This window comes from Triturus cristatus, chromosome 2_1 (assembly GCF_964204655.1).
Source record: "Triturus cristatus chromosome 2_1, aTriCri1.1, whole genome shotgun sequence".
Taxonomy (NCBI): domain Eukaryota; kingdom Metazoa; phylum Chordata; class Amphibia; order Caudata; family Salamandridae; genus Triturus; species Triturus cristatus.
In genome coordinates this window covers 184,193,948-184,214,604 of record NC_140581.1, presented here as the reverse complement: position 1 = coordinate 184,214,604, position 20,657 = coordinate 184,193,948, and the positions used below count along the sequence as shown (strand labels likewise).

The window sequence follows — 20,657 nt, the reverse complement described above, 5'->3', positions numbered from 1 at the left end:
TCCCGGCACCGGCTAAACATCCCGCGATTGTGGGCAGCTCACTTTAACTCCCTGTGAATAAAAAAAACAATCTGACCCTTTCCAATGTAATCTCTTAGATACTACCACTGGAATTATGCGGTTCTGCAGCGATTTTCGCATTATTAGGGATTTGCTGCACTTGCCACATAAACCATCATCTGTCACATAATCTGCAGGTTTTCACAAAAAACTGTTTCTAGCTCAAATGGATCAAAAGTTACAAAAATATGGCAACTCGGGTTCTAGGACACCGGAAGGCCTTTTGCAAAGGTTGACTGGCCATCTTTCACTTGCTAATTGTTGTATTTGGGTGTTAAATTGGTACTAAGTAAGGTGAACTAATTTCTCAGACATTGTTTCCACGTGTAACTATGTCGAAATAATGAAGAAATACTACCACAAAATGTGCTGATTATGCCGCATAATTTGCCTTTTCTCGCGGCATAAGTTAGTCAACCGTGCCACGTAATATGGTCCTTCTTTGACACAAATCCAGTGGCCCCGGATCCTACTAAGATGTGTTGACAAACCAATAGGTCTGGGTTGTTAGTTTTAGACTTAAGTTTGTTCATTTGTGGTATCTGGATGCAATAAAAATAAAACTCAGAGAGGCGCCCAAATCTCTGGGAAGGTGGCAGTTGTGTTAAGCACTAGATTCTAGTTCACTCCCTTTAGCTACATTCGTGTTGAGCTCGAACCTAGTGTTCAGGGAAAGGATTCCCAGTCACCCTGCCCATTCCCAAACACACATTTTTTGTCCCAATTCAATCACTAATTTTAGACGAATGAGCTCCTATGAGAACACTCTTCGCCTGGCACAGTCTGAGCGGATAGAGCTCCGCAGCATGGCCGCAGACACCACAAAATGTCCCTTCTCCATTCAACTCTAAAAGCGCACGGGGAAATATGCAGGCGCTCGGAGTCATTTCACTAAATCCCGCCGCAGGCGAGAAGCGCGGCCAGGAGGGAACAGGGGGCAGTTTTATGCCCGTACCGGATAATCAACGGCAGGAAACTCGAGTTTCGCTGAAAGGAGTGCCAGTAATGTATTGCTCAATTCATCACACCTTCAGGAAACGGTGGTAAAGTCAAAACCCCAAGCAGGATTTCCTGCATATGCCACTGGGACGACTTCAAATGAAGGGTTTTAGCGCAGCGCCATGAACGCGGCGTCAGGCGCGCTCGCCGCATGCATGTTGTGACATTCACATGCGGTGATTGCTGTGGCATTCCTCTGGCGCGAGCGCGGGGGATGCATCCGAGCAGCGTTCGGCTCTGAGGTAACTCGTGGCACTGAGTGCTGGATGACTGAGGCCCCGAGGACTGGGATGCTGAGGAAAGCTAAATGATGTGGCGCTGCGCAACAATGTTGGCTGAGTTTTTGTAGGACGGAGGGCTGACGCCCAGGCGACCGTGGAGGCTGCTGCTCTGGGAAAGCTGTGGTTATTCCGCTCAACTTTTCAAGCCCAAAATGAGGGCGATATGTGTTATATCCTATACTTCCTGGTCCTGGCTGCTCAGCCTGCATGAGTGTGATGTCATGGAATGTTGGGTGTGTGTGTGTGTGCATGCTTTGAAGGAGAGAGCAGTTAGACTGAGTGGGGCTGAGCAGCAGGATGCTGCTCCCGGTGGGGCACCCTGTATCATCTTACTTGAACAATAAATCTACCTAACTACATCCCTGGCCCCTGGTCTACCTATGACGACAGCACTTTCATCAATTACAATAATATGTACTGCAAACGCAGCAGCAGCGGGGTGGGGTGTGTTGATGGTGGCTGACCCAGAGACGAGGGGTTGCCCCAAAGATTTTTTGGGTGAGTTGCGGGAGCTGGTTTCAACCAAAACTCATTGTCGCAGTAATATACATCAGACCCGATATAAAACGTTTCACGCCCATAACAGACCGGCCAACCCTACAATAATATCCACTGTGTGATCGTGCGGGAAGATGCGGGCCGGACTATCCCCTGTAAGGTCTTGGAGCCGAAGCCCTGCGTGCGCCCCTCTCCCATCGATGGAACGGAGCCCGCGCGTGCAGAGGGCTCACAGTCGCACACACGCTGGAGACCGGCTGTGTGAAAGGGTTCCCAGCTCACCCTGCAGCGAACTGTGATTGCAGTAGCTTCAGCTGGCGGTCGTGTGAGGAGCGATGAAACCACGTGCCACCGAGGGGCACCTTGTGAGGTGGCAGCTCTCACAAAATGTGGGTGCCACGCGTTGCAAACAGGAGCTGCACGCCAAGAAGGCTAATTAGAGTCATGCCGAAGTAAAGGACCGCCTGTGGATTTTAGGGGTGCATTGTGGGGGATGTTGCCTTTCTGAAGTCTGCATTAGGCCAGTAACAAGCATGTCAAAGGACACTGCTTTTCAGAGCCAGTAGCACTGGTCATAATAGGCCATGTTTAAAAGTAACTTTAAAGAGGGGGGCCTTGGGCGATCTGTCTTCTCCAAATACAAGTGTTAGAATTTTCAAAAAGCATTCATTTAAAAACACACAATGCCAGTAACACGTATCAAAACCGGATATAAGCGCTGGGACGACAATATAGTGCCTGACAATAGTCTTGGGAACTGCAGGACTAAAAGATAATGTGCGACACCTTTGGCAGAGGTATTGTGTGGTTCTTAATGTTGAGGTATTGTAATACACTGTCAGTCATTGCAATACACTAAAAGCGGAGTTATTGTGTGAAACTGAAGGCCGAAGTAATGTCAGAGTTAAAGATGAAGTATTGTGTGGAAATGAACTGTGAAGTACTGTGCGGTGATGCGGTACTGAGCAGCTCTGGGGGCTGTCGTACGCTCTGACACTTGAGGCGGAGGTATTGTGCGAACTGAACTGTGAGGCGTTGTGGATGTGAAGGTGAAGGTGAGGTCGTAGGTTACAAGGGACGCTGAAGCCGAGTGTGGCAAAGAGTTCTGGGGTATTGTGTCAGACTGAATGAAGGGTCAATTATTGTGTGGCAGTGAAGGCTGAAATATTGACAATTAATATCGAATATGTTTTGCACGAGGTTCTGCGAGGCAAGGAATTGTGAGCCAATGGGTAATATATCCAGATGGCAGCATTGTGTGACCCTGAAGCATGAGTAGTGCCCAACAGTGAAGGCTGAGGGCGTTTTGTTTAATCCCTTACAGAAATATCACCTGGAGTTTTGGTTTTCAAAACGCGCAGTGATGCCAACTTACCACCTAGAGTCAGGAAATATGGTGGACTGCAGATCACATACTACCTAAATATTATATGAGGATGATGCATTCTGGGTAACAATCAGTCTTGCGAGCCATCAGAGGGTTATTTGTTAGGTTCTGAATCTCTTTTCAAAATTAATAGACACAATCAGGAATGCAGAATAAGGATGTGTTTTGATTAAAATTAATACCTTAAGCTAGTACATAAAATGTGAATAGTTTTAACTATAAAAATTAGCAAAACAGTGGCAATGATAACAGTTAATACACAGAATAAAACAAAGAATTGCAACTTTGTAACTGATTCAGAATTTTCCTGCATGAAAAGATGGAGTCATTCACTATCATCCAACCCCTTCCTTTGTGCCCCCTGATAGGCTGCCTTAGCCCCACATGGGCCTACGTGAGTTTCATAGGTGGTCTCTCGCCTGCATACCTCAGTTGGACAACAGAATGTTGTTCTGAGTGAAGAGGGTAGATGTCTAGCTCGGTTTGGTAGCTATGGCATCCCAGCATTCCCATAAGGCTGGGCGGGCGCCAAGATGGCAGCCTTTGGCCTTGACGAAGGGCGTCTTTTACAGATTTTGCCTGCTCGATCCAATCTAGAAAGTCGAAGATTCCTCTGACTCCTACTCGTCTGTACCCAGCTTATATTACGTTCTCATTATTTTGAAATTGGTAGGCCTCAAATTGAATGATGTAAAATGCAAGAAATATCATATTAATCTTCAAATCTTCACTTAAATCTATAATGTATTATAAATCATGAAGTTCTTTTGGACTCTCAAACTACAGTAAAGCAAATGTTTACATGTTTACATCTATCTATACACCAAAATGTACACACACACACATATATATATATATATATATATATATATCACGCTGTTGAACTCCTGGGGCCAGTGATCAAGGGTGAATGGATACCTGAAACGCGTATGGCGAGAGGAACTTAATTTTCCAGGGCAATGCTGACAAAGGTGCTTATGGAACAATACAGAATCCTCCACAAGCTTCTAAATAAAGAAAACTCGATGTGTGTGGCGCCTCATTGCGTGAGCAATTTTCTGGTGGGGACACAGACAGACAGACACACACACACACACACACACACACACACAGACAGACAGGCAGACACACACCCACACAGACACAGACACCTTTTCATAATTGATATCATCACTGAAGCACCATAGTCGTATACAGCATAGAGTTACTGTCTAAACACGTGTGGGTGCAAAGCATAAAAATAGCACAAATCCTTGAGGTAAGTGTGGCTGTGCATGTTCAAAGTTAAATTATGCACCGTCAGTTTCCTGCAGGGCATGAACTGTCATGTCCAAGCCCTCCAGGAATTGGGGTGCATGCACACAGGGTCCACAAAATGAGCCCCCGTGCATGCACTCCATGGTGCCATGGGGTGACTGCAATGTCATAAGCAGTGCATTGCGAGGCATAAGTTATAGTAAGCTCAGGTACCTATAACTGCTGAGTTTCTCTGGTTTGTTGATATGGCACTCTTTGCATGATTCGCGTGTCAAACATGTTCATGGCTCGGCTCATGCACGGACTCCGAGAGCCGAGCCAGACTATTGGCTCCTTACTTCTTTGACCAGTCTTGTATAAAACATTTTTCTAGAGTGGCTTATGATTTCAGCCCGGACCTGCAGGTGCCTTCAATTACATCTTTCAAATAAAACTACACTATTTTAATTATGTGTGATCGTTTTAATTAATTTTTGTCTGGCGAGATGCAGCATACATAAGTGATAGTTGATTCAGTATAATTTGCGAAGGTTTTTTCCTTTAATTTTGTGGTACCTATTGGTATGATGGTGTTGACCTGGTCACATTATATCATGCAGTTTTAATTCAGCACGCACTGCGCTTCTGAGGTAAGGTATGTCAATGCGGGTTTCTGGGCGGCTTCCAGTTTGCCCCACCCCTAACTCAGGCCTTTAGCATCACCCGCCCCTGTGTGCACCACGTGCCCCCCCGCCCCATGGTAATATGATACTAGGACATAACAGTAACACATTTAACAGAGAAGAAAGTGGATTATTCAACAGCAAACTCATGTGATCATGAAAAATGACGAAACCACTATTAAAAAAATACCCCCTTAGGGCAGGACATTTCATGCAAAAAGATAAAGGGCATCCTTACTTTCTCTGGAACAGGGGCACCACCAGAATTTTCAGTCTAAGGAAAAAGGATAAAAACATTTGTATATTCATAGAATTGCCATCAAACCTACCAGCGGCATTGTATGGAAGAGCCCACGCTTGAGGGCCAATCCTAGTCACGATATGAACCCTGGCCATGACATGTGATGGTTATTATAAAACAACGAGAAAAACATGCACCGCAGGGAAGAGATGACGGGGACACAGAGATTGTGCAAGGATTTAGTCATGAGACATATGAGGAATGAATGGATGATTAAAGGACAAACTCATAACAAATATCTCTGGACAGGCAGGAATGGACCGCGGAGCTGCACCAAAAACCAATGGAGATAGATTGAAATCCTGGCATTTCTGTCATGAAATTAAACAAAAGTGCCTGATCATTTCGTGTGCAGAAAAAGTTTGATGAGTCCCACAAAATAGTCATAATGTTAATTTCGTGCCACTTTACCACTAAGAAGAGATGTCCCATTTCTTCTTAAATATCAAATGACAATTTGGAGGCATTTATGCTTGTCTGACGTTCTGAGATGTAATGTTTCATATCTATAGAAGAATATCGACTCACCATCCTCCCGAAACACCTGCTGGAAGTAGACTGACGCAATACACCTACTATGTAAAGAAGTTATTTACCTGGCATTCCTGATTCCCATCACAGAAGGGCAGCTGGAGCGAGGAGCCGAGGCCTTTTCAGATGGACATAATAAATGGAGAACTGGGTCGTTTGCCCACAAGAGAATGTGTTAGCTAGGTACTACGATCCAACTTTACGTCGACCCAGATTCCTTCTTACGTACAGCATAGGTAGCAGTCAGATGGCTGAGGGGTTTTAAAGTAGAACAGGCCTGGCAAAAAAGGGCATCTTCTTCTTCGTGCTTTGTTCCACTTTGACCACGGAGGTCAAGTTCTTATTATGGTGACCATCACTGTAGACCTTTCAACACATCTTTCGAAACCGGTGGCAAACATGACTGAAAATACCTGGACACGCGTAGTGTGCTGTATGTCTTCCTGTGGAGAAAGCCAGTGTAGTCTGGTAACACGTTGTGGGTGTTATATATTTCTTATCGATAGAAAAAAGAAGTTGATAACTTTTCAATGTTGGTCTTTTGTGGTGTCAATGGTTCAAGAGATGGTGGTAAGTCGAGGATACGACAGAACGGCCACTGTGCGTGCGGGACTAGCTGCCGTCCACGCATTTGGCCGTTACAGTTGCCTTCTTATGTCTAGGGATACATAGAGAAAGGAATGCCCAGGTTGGGACTAGAACTGCCGGATCCACGCATTAGGACAACAGTACAGTGAGAATTTGTTTGGATAAGGAGGGAGACTATAACGCCCACAGTATAAGGCACAGACTACCACTGATGGCACCGTCTGCTGTGCGGGGAGACCCCCTCATTCGCCACCCAGCCACATGGGTATCAGATATAGTTCTGAACAATTATTTTTCCTGTTTTCCAATGCGAGGAAAGTAGGATAACAGCAGCAGCAAATTTGCCGTCAACCGAGCCAACATCTGCCCTTCAAATTTGGAGTTGCTTTTTTTAGGGTCATAATCCCACACATGCACAGATAACACACATGGTGAAGTTTTTTGTCTATGCCTAGAAGTAGGCATAACAGTCTGTATGTGGAATATGGCACACACACTAACATGAGCACTCTCGAGTGTTCTTTATTTGGTTAATCTCAACCATAAAAGAATACATAAAACAATACAAGATATGCAAAATGAAATTAAAAGATCCATAAAATTACATTATATAATATCAAGAAACAAGAAAAAACAGGTCTATAAAATTCATTCAATGCACAGGATTCAGGAGTTTTTCCTAACCGCCTGAATCAAACTTACACCAGCCGGTGCAATGAGTGGGGAGGGAGGGTCTACAAAAAGATCAAGGCGGTGCCCACGGTCCCAGGTTCATGGCATAAAGCAGCGGAACCAGATATCTTTGTAATGGGCTTAAATAAAACTTGCAAAACAGAATAAGGTGTAGGGGCTTTGACACCTACATTGTCACATGGACATTTTGTACAATCAGTACGTCTGCGCCCTCCCGGCAGGCATGGTACCAAGTGGAACCTAAAACGAGTCAAGTCCAACCATGCCAGAGTGCTCATCACATACAAAAGATAAGGTTCAACACCCGATGGAGTCGATAGAATGGTGTGTGACAACACCGTTTATGTACACGGCTCCATAGACACTCGACAGTTCACCGCATATCCCTCAAAAAGCGACTTTCGTAGATTTATTTTAGGATTCTGGTCAGTCACAAAAATCTCGGGCCCCTATTTTGTGAAATATGGGTTTATGAGACCTGAGCCATGGAATAGCTCTGCATGGCTCTGGTGAGCCCTACCCCAGGTTTCAACCACATGGCAACAATAGGAGATTGGCCTTTGTGTCCTCAACTCAAGGGGCCTTCAACTCCTTATGACAAACAAAAACAGAGCAGCTCTGTGAGTGCCAAAAGTCTCCTCAGGAAGTAGTTTCCGGCCCTCTGAATTAATCTGCAATCGGCAACCCACCCGCATGCCGCCACAGAGATGCATTTTGCCTTTTATATGAACATCCTCTGGTTTCTGGCCCAACCTTAAGAATCTGAACATTGCTTCCATGGCTCAAGTAAATTGTTGGTTTCTGACCTTTACTGCATGACCCATTGATAGGTATTTGTCCACTAAATTCCCCAAATTATTAAAAGTACCGACAGCACCCAGCCGAATGCCACAATTTGATATCTCCTAGATTTAGGTATTTTCGGGCCACATCTCACCTACAACATGTATTCAAGTTAGTTGACAGCCCAGTTGGTACATAAAAGCATTCCAATCCTGGCCAGCAGGACTGCATCATATGCGTAAAGTCATACGTGGTTAGTATTTTGCCAACTTGAGAATTCAATTACCATGCGAGCAATTTTTTAAAAACAATTTCATACACATAATAAACAAATTAAATTATTAAAGCTGAAAATGGATTCGATGTGAGCAAAATACTAATGATATTCTATAACTATTCTAGAAACAATTAAAAAGTTGTTATAGGCAAGTTGGCCAGAGAACCACTAAAAATAAAATTCAAACTCATGTATGATACATATACAAGTCAGTTATTGAAGTTACATATTTAGTGGCCCATAAAGGAATTTCAAGCTATAAATTGATGAAAAACGGACTCTGGAAATGTAATGAGCTTTGTGAAATCAACAAAAATAAGCATTGGTAAAGCCAATAGGTCTGACCTTGGAAACCTAATGTGATGGTAGTATGGTTACTTTTTTTGTGTGCAAGCATACAAAAAATGAGGGGGGAAAAGAAAATACCCTGAACCTTTGCCATTGGATTCCAATAAACATTTCTAAAAAAAAAGAAAACCAACTGCAACAATGTAGGAAAGCACCCCTTTTGACATGGCTACCCCCCACCTTTTGCCTGGTATCTGATCTAACCTGGACTGAAAGTGTTCTGGGTTCCAGCTAACCAGGTCCCCAGCACCAGTGATCTTTCCCTACACTGTATGATTGTTCTACAATTGCCACCTGTTGCAGCAGACGACTCGAGGAGAGATCGAGACACAACAAAACTCCGGAAACCCATGCTACCTTCAAATCCGCCATCAACACACACCACCTCCTCCCCAAAATCAGAAAGAAAACGGCCCTCCAAGACCGAATCAGCATCAACGCACAGAACAGCAAAGACCTCTTCGCCATTGTCAAGGAGTTTGCCAGGCCCAACAGCGAGACTACAGACTTCCCTTTCTCCCAAAACCTCTGCAACAAACTCGACACCTTCTTCTACCACAGGATAAAGCAGATCTACAACAGCTTTGACACCCTAGACCCTGCCACATCACCCGCCAGCACCACATGCAACCATGCCACACCCAATCAGACCGTGATCTGCTGGACCCCGCTCACCACAGACACACTCAAGACCATGAAGAACATCCACTGAGGAGCCCCATCGGATCCTTGTCCGCACCACATCTTTCACAGAGCAGCCGCCGCCATCGCCCCCCAGCTCTGCCGTACCATCAACTGCTCCATCGAAACCGCCAACTTCCCAGACAACTGGAAACACGCAGAGATCAACCCCCTGCTGAAGAAGCCGTCCTTAGACCCGACTGACCTCAAGAACTTCAGACCCATCTCCTTCCTCCCCTTCCCAGCCAAGGTCATCGGAAGGCCATCGATGTTCAACTCTCTGGGTTCCTAAAAGTAAACTACATCCTGGACACCTACTAATCTGCCTTCCAAAGCAACCACAGCACGAACACCACACTCCTCATGGCCATCGATGACATCCGCTCCCTCCTCGACCAGGGTGAGACCGCAGCCCTACTCCTACTGGACCTCTCTGCCGCCTTCGACACCGTCTCCCAACATACCCTAATCACGAAACACCCCGACGCCAGCATCTGCGACAAGGCACTAGACTGGATCCACCCCTTCCTCACCGGCCGGACTCAGCGAGTCAGACTACCCCCGTTCCTCTCAGAACCTACAGAGATCAGCCGCAGAGTGTTCCCGGGTTCATCCATGAGCCCCACCCTCTTCAACGTCTACATGGGCCCCCCTCGCAGCCATCGTCAGAAGCCACGGACTCAAAATCATCTCCTACGCAAACGACACCCAGCTGATCCTCTCCCTCACCAATGAACCCAAAATCACCAGAACCAGCTTCCACAGTGGAATGAAGGACGTTGCTACCGGGATAAAAGTTTGCTGCCTCAAGCTCACTCGAACAAGACTGAAGTACTCATCCTGGAACCCACTGCTTCAGCCTGGGACAACTCTTGGTGGCCAGCCACTCTGGGATCCTCCCTCCTACCCCGACAGACCATGCACACACCCTCGGCATCATACTGGACTCAGTCCTCACAATGAACCGCCAAATCAACTCAGTTTCCTCGGCCTGCTTCCACACGCTCTGTCTGCTTCGAAAGACATTCAGATGGATCCCCACAGAATCCAAAAAGACGGTCACACCCACTCATCCCCAGCAGACGACTACGGCAACACACTATGCTGGTGTCACCCAGAAACAGCTCAAGAAACTACAGAACATTCAAAACATCGCAGCCAGATTGGTCCTCGACATCTCCCACCTCAGCCACATCACGCAACACCTCCGAAAACTCCACTGGCTCCCATTCAACAAGAGAATCACCTTCAAGCACTTCACACATGCTTACAAAACTCTCAATGACGAAGGACCAGCATACCTGAACCGCCGCCTCGCATTCCATGTACCCGCCAGATAACTCCGTTCCCCCCCAATTCGCTCTAGTCTCCGTCCACAGAATCCACAAGACCAGAACCGGAGGAAGATCCTTCTTCTACCTCACCGCCAAGACCTGAAACACCCTGCCCCTCCACCTCAGGCAATCCCTGTCACTGACCCAATTCAGGAAGGATCTCAAGACCTGGCTCTTCAAATGATCCTACACTCAGAAGGCCCAGCCGCCACCCTCACACCCCCCCCAGGGCCTTGAGACCCTCATGGGTGATTAGCCACACTATACAAGCCCCTGACTGATTGACTGATTTAGGATCCCCTGCAAGTTCCTAGTAAGTGGCATTGGACCTAAAGAGGGTCCCCAAGGGCTGTAGCACCACTTGTGCCACCCTAAGGGACCCCTCACCAAGCTGATGCGGACTGCCATTGCAGCTTGCGTGTCTTGGTGCAGAGAAAATGAAGAGCCGACATGGCACACATCCCTGTGTGCCAGGCCTGCCAGCACTCTATGTGGTATAGGTAAGTCACCTCTACGGCAGGTCTTACAGATCTATGGCACAGTGCACTATACCGATGTGAGGGCATATCTGCAAAGTGGATATGTCCAGGTGATATCCAAGTTCACCCTTGTATATTAGCAGTGCACAGGGAAGCCATAATGTGTACATGGGCTGGACACGCGTCATTATGAGTTTCCCAGCTACATGATGGCTTCACTGTACCCCAAGGTGTTTGGTACCAAATCCCTGTCTAAATAAACCCATACGGATACCAGCGCTGGATTTATTAATAAATGCATCCAGAAGGCACCTCAGAGGTGACCCCTGAAAACCTACAGACTACTCGTGTGTTGACTGACTCGTCTCGACCAGCCAGCCACCATAGACAGGTTTCTAACCTTCTGAGGTGAGAGCATTCCCACTTGGATGACAGGAGGAAAGCCTGTTCTGGGCGGAGGTGTGAACACTTGCTCTCAAGCAGGATGGACATTCCAGGGCGGAAAGCTTCAAAGGCCCTGCCGCCTTTGGTATGCAACCCCAGACCTCTCCAAATAGTGCAGGTGCCCTGCCACTTGTCCTGACCCCACTTTTTGGTAGAAAGACAGGTGGGAAAATTAGTTAGATTAGGAGGTGTGTTCACTTCCAGCCAGCCCCACCCGTAGGACAGGACAACTGATACGGACCCCACTTTAAGGACTCCTCCATGTTGTTTTAGACTGAATTAGCATTGTAAGGTACAGGTTATGTCCACATCCCACAGGACGCTGTCATATAGAGGGTGTAGACACCCTAAAGGTAGGTAGCACATTGGCTACTACCTATCACTCTCCATAATACCCCTAAATTGAATATTTAGGTGGCACTCTTGAACCCAAGAACTCCAATTCGATGGATCAACAGAAGGACGAAGAAGAGTCACTGCCTGGCAAGAACTGCAGCCGAACTTTAGCACAAAATCCTGTCGTCCTCAGCCCACTTTCGATAGTTGCGAAAGAATGACTCGTCCTGCGAGTGCGAGAATCACCAAAGTCTCGGGTAGCCTTTCAGCACTTCAACAAACACCAAAAGTCTCCCTTGGAGTAGAGGAGCTGCTCCCCTGCAGTCTGCAGGCACGGACAAGCAGAGTCCGGTCCACCCTCTTGCCACTACCTGGCCCAACCGACACCACAGACAACCAGGAGAAGGTACGTGTGCTCTGGAAAGTCAGATATGTCTCCCCACCGTATGTGAAGACACCAGGACCAACCGGACCCATGCAGCACCAACCCACTGGGTTGCCGAATGCCCTGCACCAAACAGTGACTGAGTGTCCAGCCTGGATCCTCACTGCACCAGAAACAAGCCGCCGTCGAGGGATGTCAGCATCACTGAGACCCACTTCAAGAGTGGCCCAGCTGCTTTGATTTTTGCCCTGATCGTGAGGTGCATCTTTGTGCACCAGCCCAACCGACCTAATTACTCTGCACCTGAGCTGCATGGACCGGGTCCTGACGAACCGGATGTGCCCCAATGTTCCAAGGACTCATGCCCCATTTGGAAGCGCTCAGAGTTGCCTGCAAGTCCCCCTGTGCAGGATCTTTACGGGTGGCCCACCTTCTCCATAGCGCCAGCTAACAGCCTCACCAGCAACCTGCTCCTGGTAGAACCCAGGCGGTTCACGAAGAACTGCTGGTAGTACTTTGAACCTTGGCCCGCTACTACTCTGATCCCAGAAGGTGAGCCCCTGAAACCGGCTGTATCTACCTTAATGCATATTTGAAGTTTCCTCCCATAGGATTGCATTGTGCGTACAAGCGTACAGGTTTAAACGCTTTACTTACCTGTGCATATTTTTATCAAAAACTGTACTTACCTTGAAACAAAGTTTTTGAGTTTGAAATATGTATAAAAAGTGTTCTTTTTCAAATTGGTCTCAGATTTATTATTTGAGTGTGACTCATTTATTGCCTCTGAGTATAACAAATTCTTTAACACTACCCTCTGATAAGCCTAACTGCTCGCCCACACTACCACAAAAGAGAGCGTTCGCATTATTTACTTTAGCCTCTGTAAAACAATTGGGACCTACTAGGGACTCTGCACAGTGTCCTTCATTTTAGTACACAAAATATAGAGAGCCAGCTTTCTACAAACAGTATGCCTGTAGGAGGCAAATTTATATATAAAAGGCGGAGAAACTACTGTTACTTTTAATGCCCATCAGAATAAACTATGATTATGAGTACACATGAAGAGTACAATTGGCTTTAAATTACTGAATCTATTGCTTAAATAAACAAGAATGACCCAAAAAAAAGGATAAAGAATCGAAAGAAAAAAAGCATTGGCAAAGTAAAATACTAGTACACCCGTCGTGGGAGTGGAGCACGTTTCCTTTTATGTGGACGCGCACATGTGATCAGGAAGATGACAATACTATAAATGCAAGCGAGAATGGCGGAAGGGGGCTGACCCCCTGCCCAACGGACGCTGGGTGGTAGGAAGTGAAAGGTAAATGACAGATGAAGAGAGGACTGCACGAAAAGGTTGATTCCAAGTCTTGCTAAGTAAACATTTATGTATTTTTTTTTATACACAATTGTTTTTTTATTGCATGAAGCTAATGAAACAACTAAAGCGGTCTTTAGAGGCCAGGCATATAAATGAATGCTAACCAGAAATTAAATTTTTTAGGTATGAAGGTAAGCGTGTGGTGGACATTATTGTATATATTTTTGTTTTTATTCACTGAACCGGAAGTAATAGTACCTACTGAAAGGAGGGGGGGGGGAGCAAGAGCTCGATTCGTAGGTGCCCCTGATAAGAACAGAAGGTTCAATTTTAAAGGTAAGAGCCAACACCCCTGCACAGGATGATCTGAGGAGACAGAAAATGACTAGGGCCTGGAGGATGAACCATCCCCATTGGGCTCCACTTCCCTCTACCTCAGCACGGAAGCTCTTAAGTCCCTTCTGCCACGACAGTAATCTTTAAATAAACACAGTAACCTGTTATGGCATAAAGATTTCTTGTTCATATGCACAAGTAATACTAAGGAGGCTTCTTATTGTAAGTCAGATAATCAAATTAAGGTAATTGTATTGTGCGTATGAGCCATGAGGGGTACCTCGCCTGCGCGCTTATAACGCGCACTAACTCTCATTACAGAAGCTCCTTCAAAGAGTGATAAGCTACGGCAGTCACCACCAGCACTGAATGATTAAGGTGAAATCCAGTTAAAAATAATGTATCAGGCCAGGAGCAGCTGTCAGTAGGAGGCTCCAGTTGTCAGCATTCCTTGGCCACCACTGATCAGCAACTCTTATTCCAATGCATCAACATGTGGCGACGAGGGCATCGGAGAGGCACTTAAACATATAGTAAGGCCCAGACATGCACTGGCAGGAAGAGACACGCTGGGGCAAAGGGCAAAGTTCACCATATCTTTGTCAAGGCTTGATTGACACTTACTGCAACAACTCCCAACTTTACCTTGAACTTCGGATTTGAATGGTTGGCCCTTTTAGGAGCATCAGCTTAACATACAGAGTCCTTATGCAGTCACACACTGGTAGTGTTTGTTCAGAAATAAAGTGTTATTTTATTTAGTCAATTCCAAAAGTTTTTTCCCCAGTTTTTTTCCAACTTTATAACAAAGTTCATTTCTCCTTAAAAGGGGCTGCATATATACGGAGTGATTATTAGTTAAACGCCATTGGCATCGAGCATCCCTCAGTCAGTCAGAAAGACACACACTGGCCTGTGAGATGGGAACTCCTTCACCACCACACTTGCATCTGACAGCTCAAAGAGAAGGAGGACCCTCATTAAAACGTCACTCCGCTCCCATCCAAACTGCCCATATCCTGAAATCCCCTGAGCAAGCGAAACCATGTCAAATTTCGCAAGAAATTCAAAGTTGGACAAAGTTCTGACTCCTTTCCAACCATTCGTGTCTTGAGATGCCATTACCAGGGGTTTGGCGGCTAGCCCCGCTTCCCGGGTGGGATTCCCGCCAGTGCCTGCTGGAGCAAGTCTCCGTGGAGCAGGTTGGAGGCTTCTGGAATTAGGTGAATGAAAGAGCTGGTGGTTATGTTACGTGGCTGTGCTGTTCGCAAGCGGTGCTGCAGGACGGCAGGCCACAGTGGTTGGTATTCTAGAACAGTAGTTCTTAACTTGTTGTCTTCTGTGGACCCCCACTTAATCATTACTGGAAGTCGGGGACCCTGACTGTATCATTATTGGATTCCAGGGACCACCGATGAGTCATTAACGGAAGCTGGGGTCCCCAGCCTAAGCATTTAGGATGATTTGAACGGCAAAACAATACACAAAAGACACAGAAACAAGCATTCACCACACACGCGGACTATTTTATTTTATTCACAAACAAATACAAAATCATAATTTTACTGAGAGGGTTGGAGCTTTTACAATTTCAATTAAGGCCACTCCTCATCCATACTACAATCTATTTGATGCACACGCACTGCTCCCCCCGAATCAATCTGACAATAGTAACTTCATTATTTGCCTCAAATTTCAAATTCCTTCACATCCAAATAACGTTTCATAATTTTTAATTTTAGATTTTATATACACTTTAGTAATCTGGTAATATTTACTTTTGTAAGCATTCAGGGACCCCCCCCCCCTCCCAGAGTAGGCTTTGTGGACCCCCAGGGGATCCCCGACCAGAGGTTAGGAACCACTGTTCTAGAATGTTCTGCCCTCCTGGAGAGAGGACTGTCATTCTTTATTACGTCGGAATCCGTATCCTCACCTTATGTTTGCTAAGTAACCCATGCCACATTTTTCCTTGGGAAATGGTTATCATGGCGACCCTGAGACACCATTTGCTTCTGAGTTCACCATGGGATGAAATTACTTCTTGTTCATATAATTTCCTGTTTCAGGTGAGGAAACTCTTCAGGATATAAAAGGCAACTGGACAGCTAGCTGTATGCGTCGCAACGCTGCTCGCTCTAGCTCCTTGCTCACTCCTGCGGATTTCCAGATTTTTCTCTTTTTGACCATCTACAAAGTTCTTTGGTTTTCATTCTCTGCTGGTGTGATCTGCTAGGCTTCTTACAGGTTTTTGCTCAATCTTTGACTTTTTCATGTAAGGGTTTGAAGTTTTCTTTAATCTGCTTCTAAATCGAACCTCCTTTTCTTACCTCAATTCTGGGTACGCGGCAGGGGAGGCTCCTCCATTAGGGCGGAGGAGCGTCGCCCCACTGCTTTCTTGCAGTGCGAGAAGCAAAAACATAAAATGGTATTTTAAATAACATTTTGTGTTTCTAATTCTCACGCTGCGAGAAAGCAAAACAGTTTGACTGGTTGGTGGTGGGCAGGTCAGGGAGGAGTGGCTTGCCCAATGCGGGCGGCACTGACTGTTTGGTCAGCCATTCATGCACACTCCGCCTACACAGAGAAAATGGCCTCCCCATAGTCGCTGGGTGCTGTCCCCACCAATTACAACGCTGCCATTGCAGCGGTTTTATTGGCTTAGGGGAGGGGAGGGAGGCTGGCTTCTTCCTGTTCCTGTCGGAGGCAGGAGAGCAGGAAAGCAGCAGGCAAACATAGGACCCGTCCAGGAGCGGAGGCAGCGCGGGACCCGGTAAGGGTGTTTTCCTTTGTTTTAAATCTCTAGCCCCCCACGTGCGAACCCCCCAACCGAGAGTCTTGCGGGCCGTGACTGGTTTGGGCGTGGAAAAGTGAAGCACAAGGCCAGAGCTACGTCACATATCAAGAAACATTGGTCCAAGACTACCAAAACACCTGCACATGATCGGCCACAGGCGAGTGCGCTGTTTATAAATCTTACAAGAGAGGTACAAAAAAGATCTCCTGGGATTCGGGTCATTGAAATACTTCTGTCAGGGTTTTTCCTCCCGGTGTAACAAAAACATAAGGTTAAGCCGGGGTCACCCATGATCTCAGGAGTAGAAGCCTTGCATATCCATGGTTTACACATGTACTCAAAGTATGGTATTTCATTAAGTGGACAGGCTGATCCTACCCAACAGCTTCAGAAGTCAGTGAAGGGTGTTTGGATCAGACACCTGATGTAGCCTACACGAGTGCATGGGTCCATACCATGAGTTCTGCCCACTCGTAGCCTGCCAGCAACAGCTTGCTGCCACCAAGACCCCCCAAATCCAGTGCTCAAAAAGCAAACAAGACAAGTTAACATGAATTTAAGTATTCTGGGGAGTTTTGGCTAACCACTGTAAATATGCATGTCTTGGGTAAGACTCCTCTTGTATAAAGCGCAGTAAGATAGAAGGCTTGGGGTGCCACCTAGTGATGGTACACAACTACTGCAAAAGGTCTTAAAATTGCTCCTCCTCCCCGCCATGTTCGTGACACAGGCAACATTGTATTTTGACTGAGGTACTGATGATTCTTGCAGGGAGTAGCTAGATGACGTCACACATATCCTCTCTATGATTCCTGAGCCCTGTGTAGCTTTCCGGTGCCCAGGAATTACTGCGATACACTGTAGCACAGAGCTACTTAACCTTTTGACTCCTGAGGACCGAACTTAGTCATTACTGGAATCCAGGGACCCCGACCGAATCATTATCAGAATCTGGGGACTCCCACTAAATCATTACTAGAAGCCACGGATCCCAAGCTTAGCAATTTCGAAGTTTTGAAATATTTTATTACATTTGCAAACAAATATTACAAAATAACATTTTATTTTACATGCAAATGTTGGACCTTTTCTAAATTAATTGAAGCCACCCATCGGCCCCATTATATTCTATTTGATGCACGTCCACTGCTCATGAATCGATCTCAGGATATTAACTTAATTTTTAGCTTCGAATTTCAAATTCCTTCACATATGCAGAAACTTTTGAAATGTTCAGCATAACATTTTGCTTCTTTATTCATGTACACTTCATTAATCTGCTAATATTATTTCATTTTCTAAGGAACCTCGAGTAGGTGTCGCCAAACCTCCAGGGGTCCCCGGACCACAGGTTAAGAACAGCTGCCTAGCAAATACAGTTTAACCCCTTCGCCGCAGGGGTAATTCCGAGGGGATGGGGGAGGGGGGCGACGGCGCTGTGCTTGTGACGAGCCCAGCTCGTCATGAGGCACAGTGGAGCTGGGCTCGTCACAACTCCGCACACTAATTGATTCTCCCGCACAGGTGGGAAATCAATTACACGTGGGAGTGGCGCGACCGTTATGACAAGCCCAGCTCGTCATGAGCACAGCTCCACTGTGCCTCATGACGAGCTGGGCTCGTCATGAGCACACAAGGGGTTAAATAACACATTGACGGATCTCTGTGTCAATGTCAACGTTATAACAGAGGTTATATTTAACCTCCATAAGGCCGCCATAATGTAGTTTCCAAGCACTGAAAATTGCTTTTGCCACTAAAAATGGAGTGGCGGTGTTCCTTTATTAGGAGGGGTTAAGAATGCTGGAGAACGAAAGCAGCTTAGCTGCCATTCTTCTCGATGCTGCCTATGCCTCACCAGGCCGGACATGCATGAGGCTTCTGGACAAGACGCTACAGGAGGGTGCTGCATTCCAAATGGTTACTCATTATGGGCAGGTCAGACAGTGCAGCTGTCGCCAGACAATTATGTGAGACCCACTAACAGAAGCGCTTTGGCTCCGCCCACATGTTGAGAGCCGATTACATGTTTTGATTGGGCAGAAGTTGAGTGCTTCTACAAAAATGTGTTTACCCTTCACACGGCTGTAACCATTCTATTTATCCAGGTACGTAAACATGAACTATTCTCTGATGGCAGCACAGACGGGAGGAGGGCAGCCATTAGCCTACATGGATTTTTAGGTCTGACTTAACCTACACCAATATTATTCTACAGTTCTTTGCTTTCACACAAATACATATCTATTCCCATGCTGTATACTTGTATTGCTTTACATTACCATACAAAATTCCTTTAAAGCCAGGCCTATTGGAATTACCAATGCTTGTTTTATACCCGCTGATGCTCTAATTTTAACTAGTAGTAAAGACGTACACTGTAAGCTACATTTCTTCATGTCATGTAAAAGGGACCGATGTATTTCAGAAACCAAAAGATGAGCAGAAGGGGTTCCTGCAGGCAAATAGGTTCTTGGGATAAAGAAACACCATGCTAGGCCCATATGCGAGTATCTGCCGCCATCTAGTGGTCGCAGCCATGTTAGCTACCACGAATAAAGGATAATGTATTTTTCATTACGGTGGTTGCAGGGTGGGGTTGGAGGGTGGAGGGGGAGGGATGGGGGGTGGTAGCTGAGAAAAGTGCGATGCCTAGGGATTAATTCACCCTCTAGCCCTCTCCCCCCACTCCCCTTACGGGCGTGAACAGAGGCAGTTGGACGCGGCAGAAAAAGGGGACGTTGGCAGTCAGGACAGACTGGCACGAGACACGAAGCTTTACTGCACAACACTGGAGCGAACAAAATTGACAAAAGACTACATAAGCATTCACGTCTGGACAATCTGTGAAGGGGACGAACCCTGCAATTAGACACACATGTTTTACTATCAGAGTGTGTTTACGCTTTGGTGGGGGGAGCGTGACGCGTGTGTCTTCTAAAGTTTACAGCGTACTAAGTTAAAGTGTCACGCTACTAGTGGTGAGTGGCACGCGCCTCGCACAAGTACAGTCAGAGCACTAATGTTGTCACACCACAGGACAAGCTACCGGCAGTGCTTTAAATGGGCCGGTACTGCCCGGTACAGAGTACCAGCACATTTTTATTTTGAGATGGAGAGTACCGGCACTTCTCAAGAGAGACGTAATACTTTTAATTAGAGAGTACTAGCACTTCTCGGAAACCTGCACTTCTATTTTTCCATTTCAAGCACTGGGTACCGGTCAGGTGACACAGCGTCAGGCACCAGTTCGGCCTCGCTCATCAGGTAGGGCAGCCTTCCATGTCCAATAAAGCATCCTTCTGCTCATCTTCGAGGCTCGTCAACATCTGGCTATCATCTGCACAGATCAATAAGGCTAACCCACGCAGCAGACGTGTCAGTGGTGACACATATATATATATATATATATATATATATATATATATATATATATGGTGTCGGCCACCATATATTACTCCAGCGGTTCAGGGAAAGGCTTTTCACCTGATGGAGGTGAAAAACCCAGCTGTATCCCTTGTGAGCTACTGACCAAAAAAACACTGAGCATCAAATGGGCCTTTCCCTGAACCGCTGGAGTAATATATGGTGGCCGATAGTGTCAAAGGCTGCTGAGAGATCTGTGAGAACCAGGGCCCAGATACCGTCTTCATAGGCCAGTCTGCTTAATTAATCCACCTTCATAGTAAACATCAATTCAGCACCCAGGCCTGGTCTAAAGCCCACCTGGAGTCGATAGTAGAGAACAGGGGTTTACTCAAACATATTTACTTGCAGTGTTACAACATGCTTTAGCAATTTAGATGCATTTGGAGCAAAAGTGGCGTAATCAGGTGGTATCAACACAGGTTTTCAGGTCTCTGCTGAAGACAG

General features: G+C 46.2%; 1 protein-coding gene across 5 annotated transcripts in view; it reads right to left on the bottom strand.

Annotated features, from left to right (window-relative positions):
• CTIF (cap binding complex dependent translation initiation factor) overlaps nucleotides 1–20,657 on the bottom strand; it is a 1,024,851-nt gene that overhangs the window by 713,180 nt on the left and 291,014 nt on the right. For 3 of the 5 annotated variants that reach the window (XM_085629575.1, XM_085629546.1, XM_085629556.1), the window contains one exon: nucleotides 5,383–5,418. The exons of the other annotated variants lie outside the window; for them this stretch is intronic. In XM_085629575.1, coding sequence (XP_085485701.1) covers nucleotides 5,383–5,418 — 36 coding nt within the window. The remainder of the gene's footprint in view (nucleotides 1–5,382; nucleotides 5,419–20,657) is intronic. 5 annotated transcript variants of the gene reach the window in all.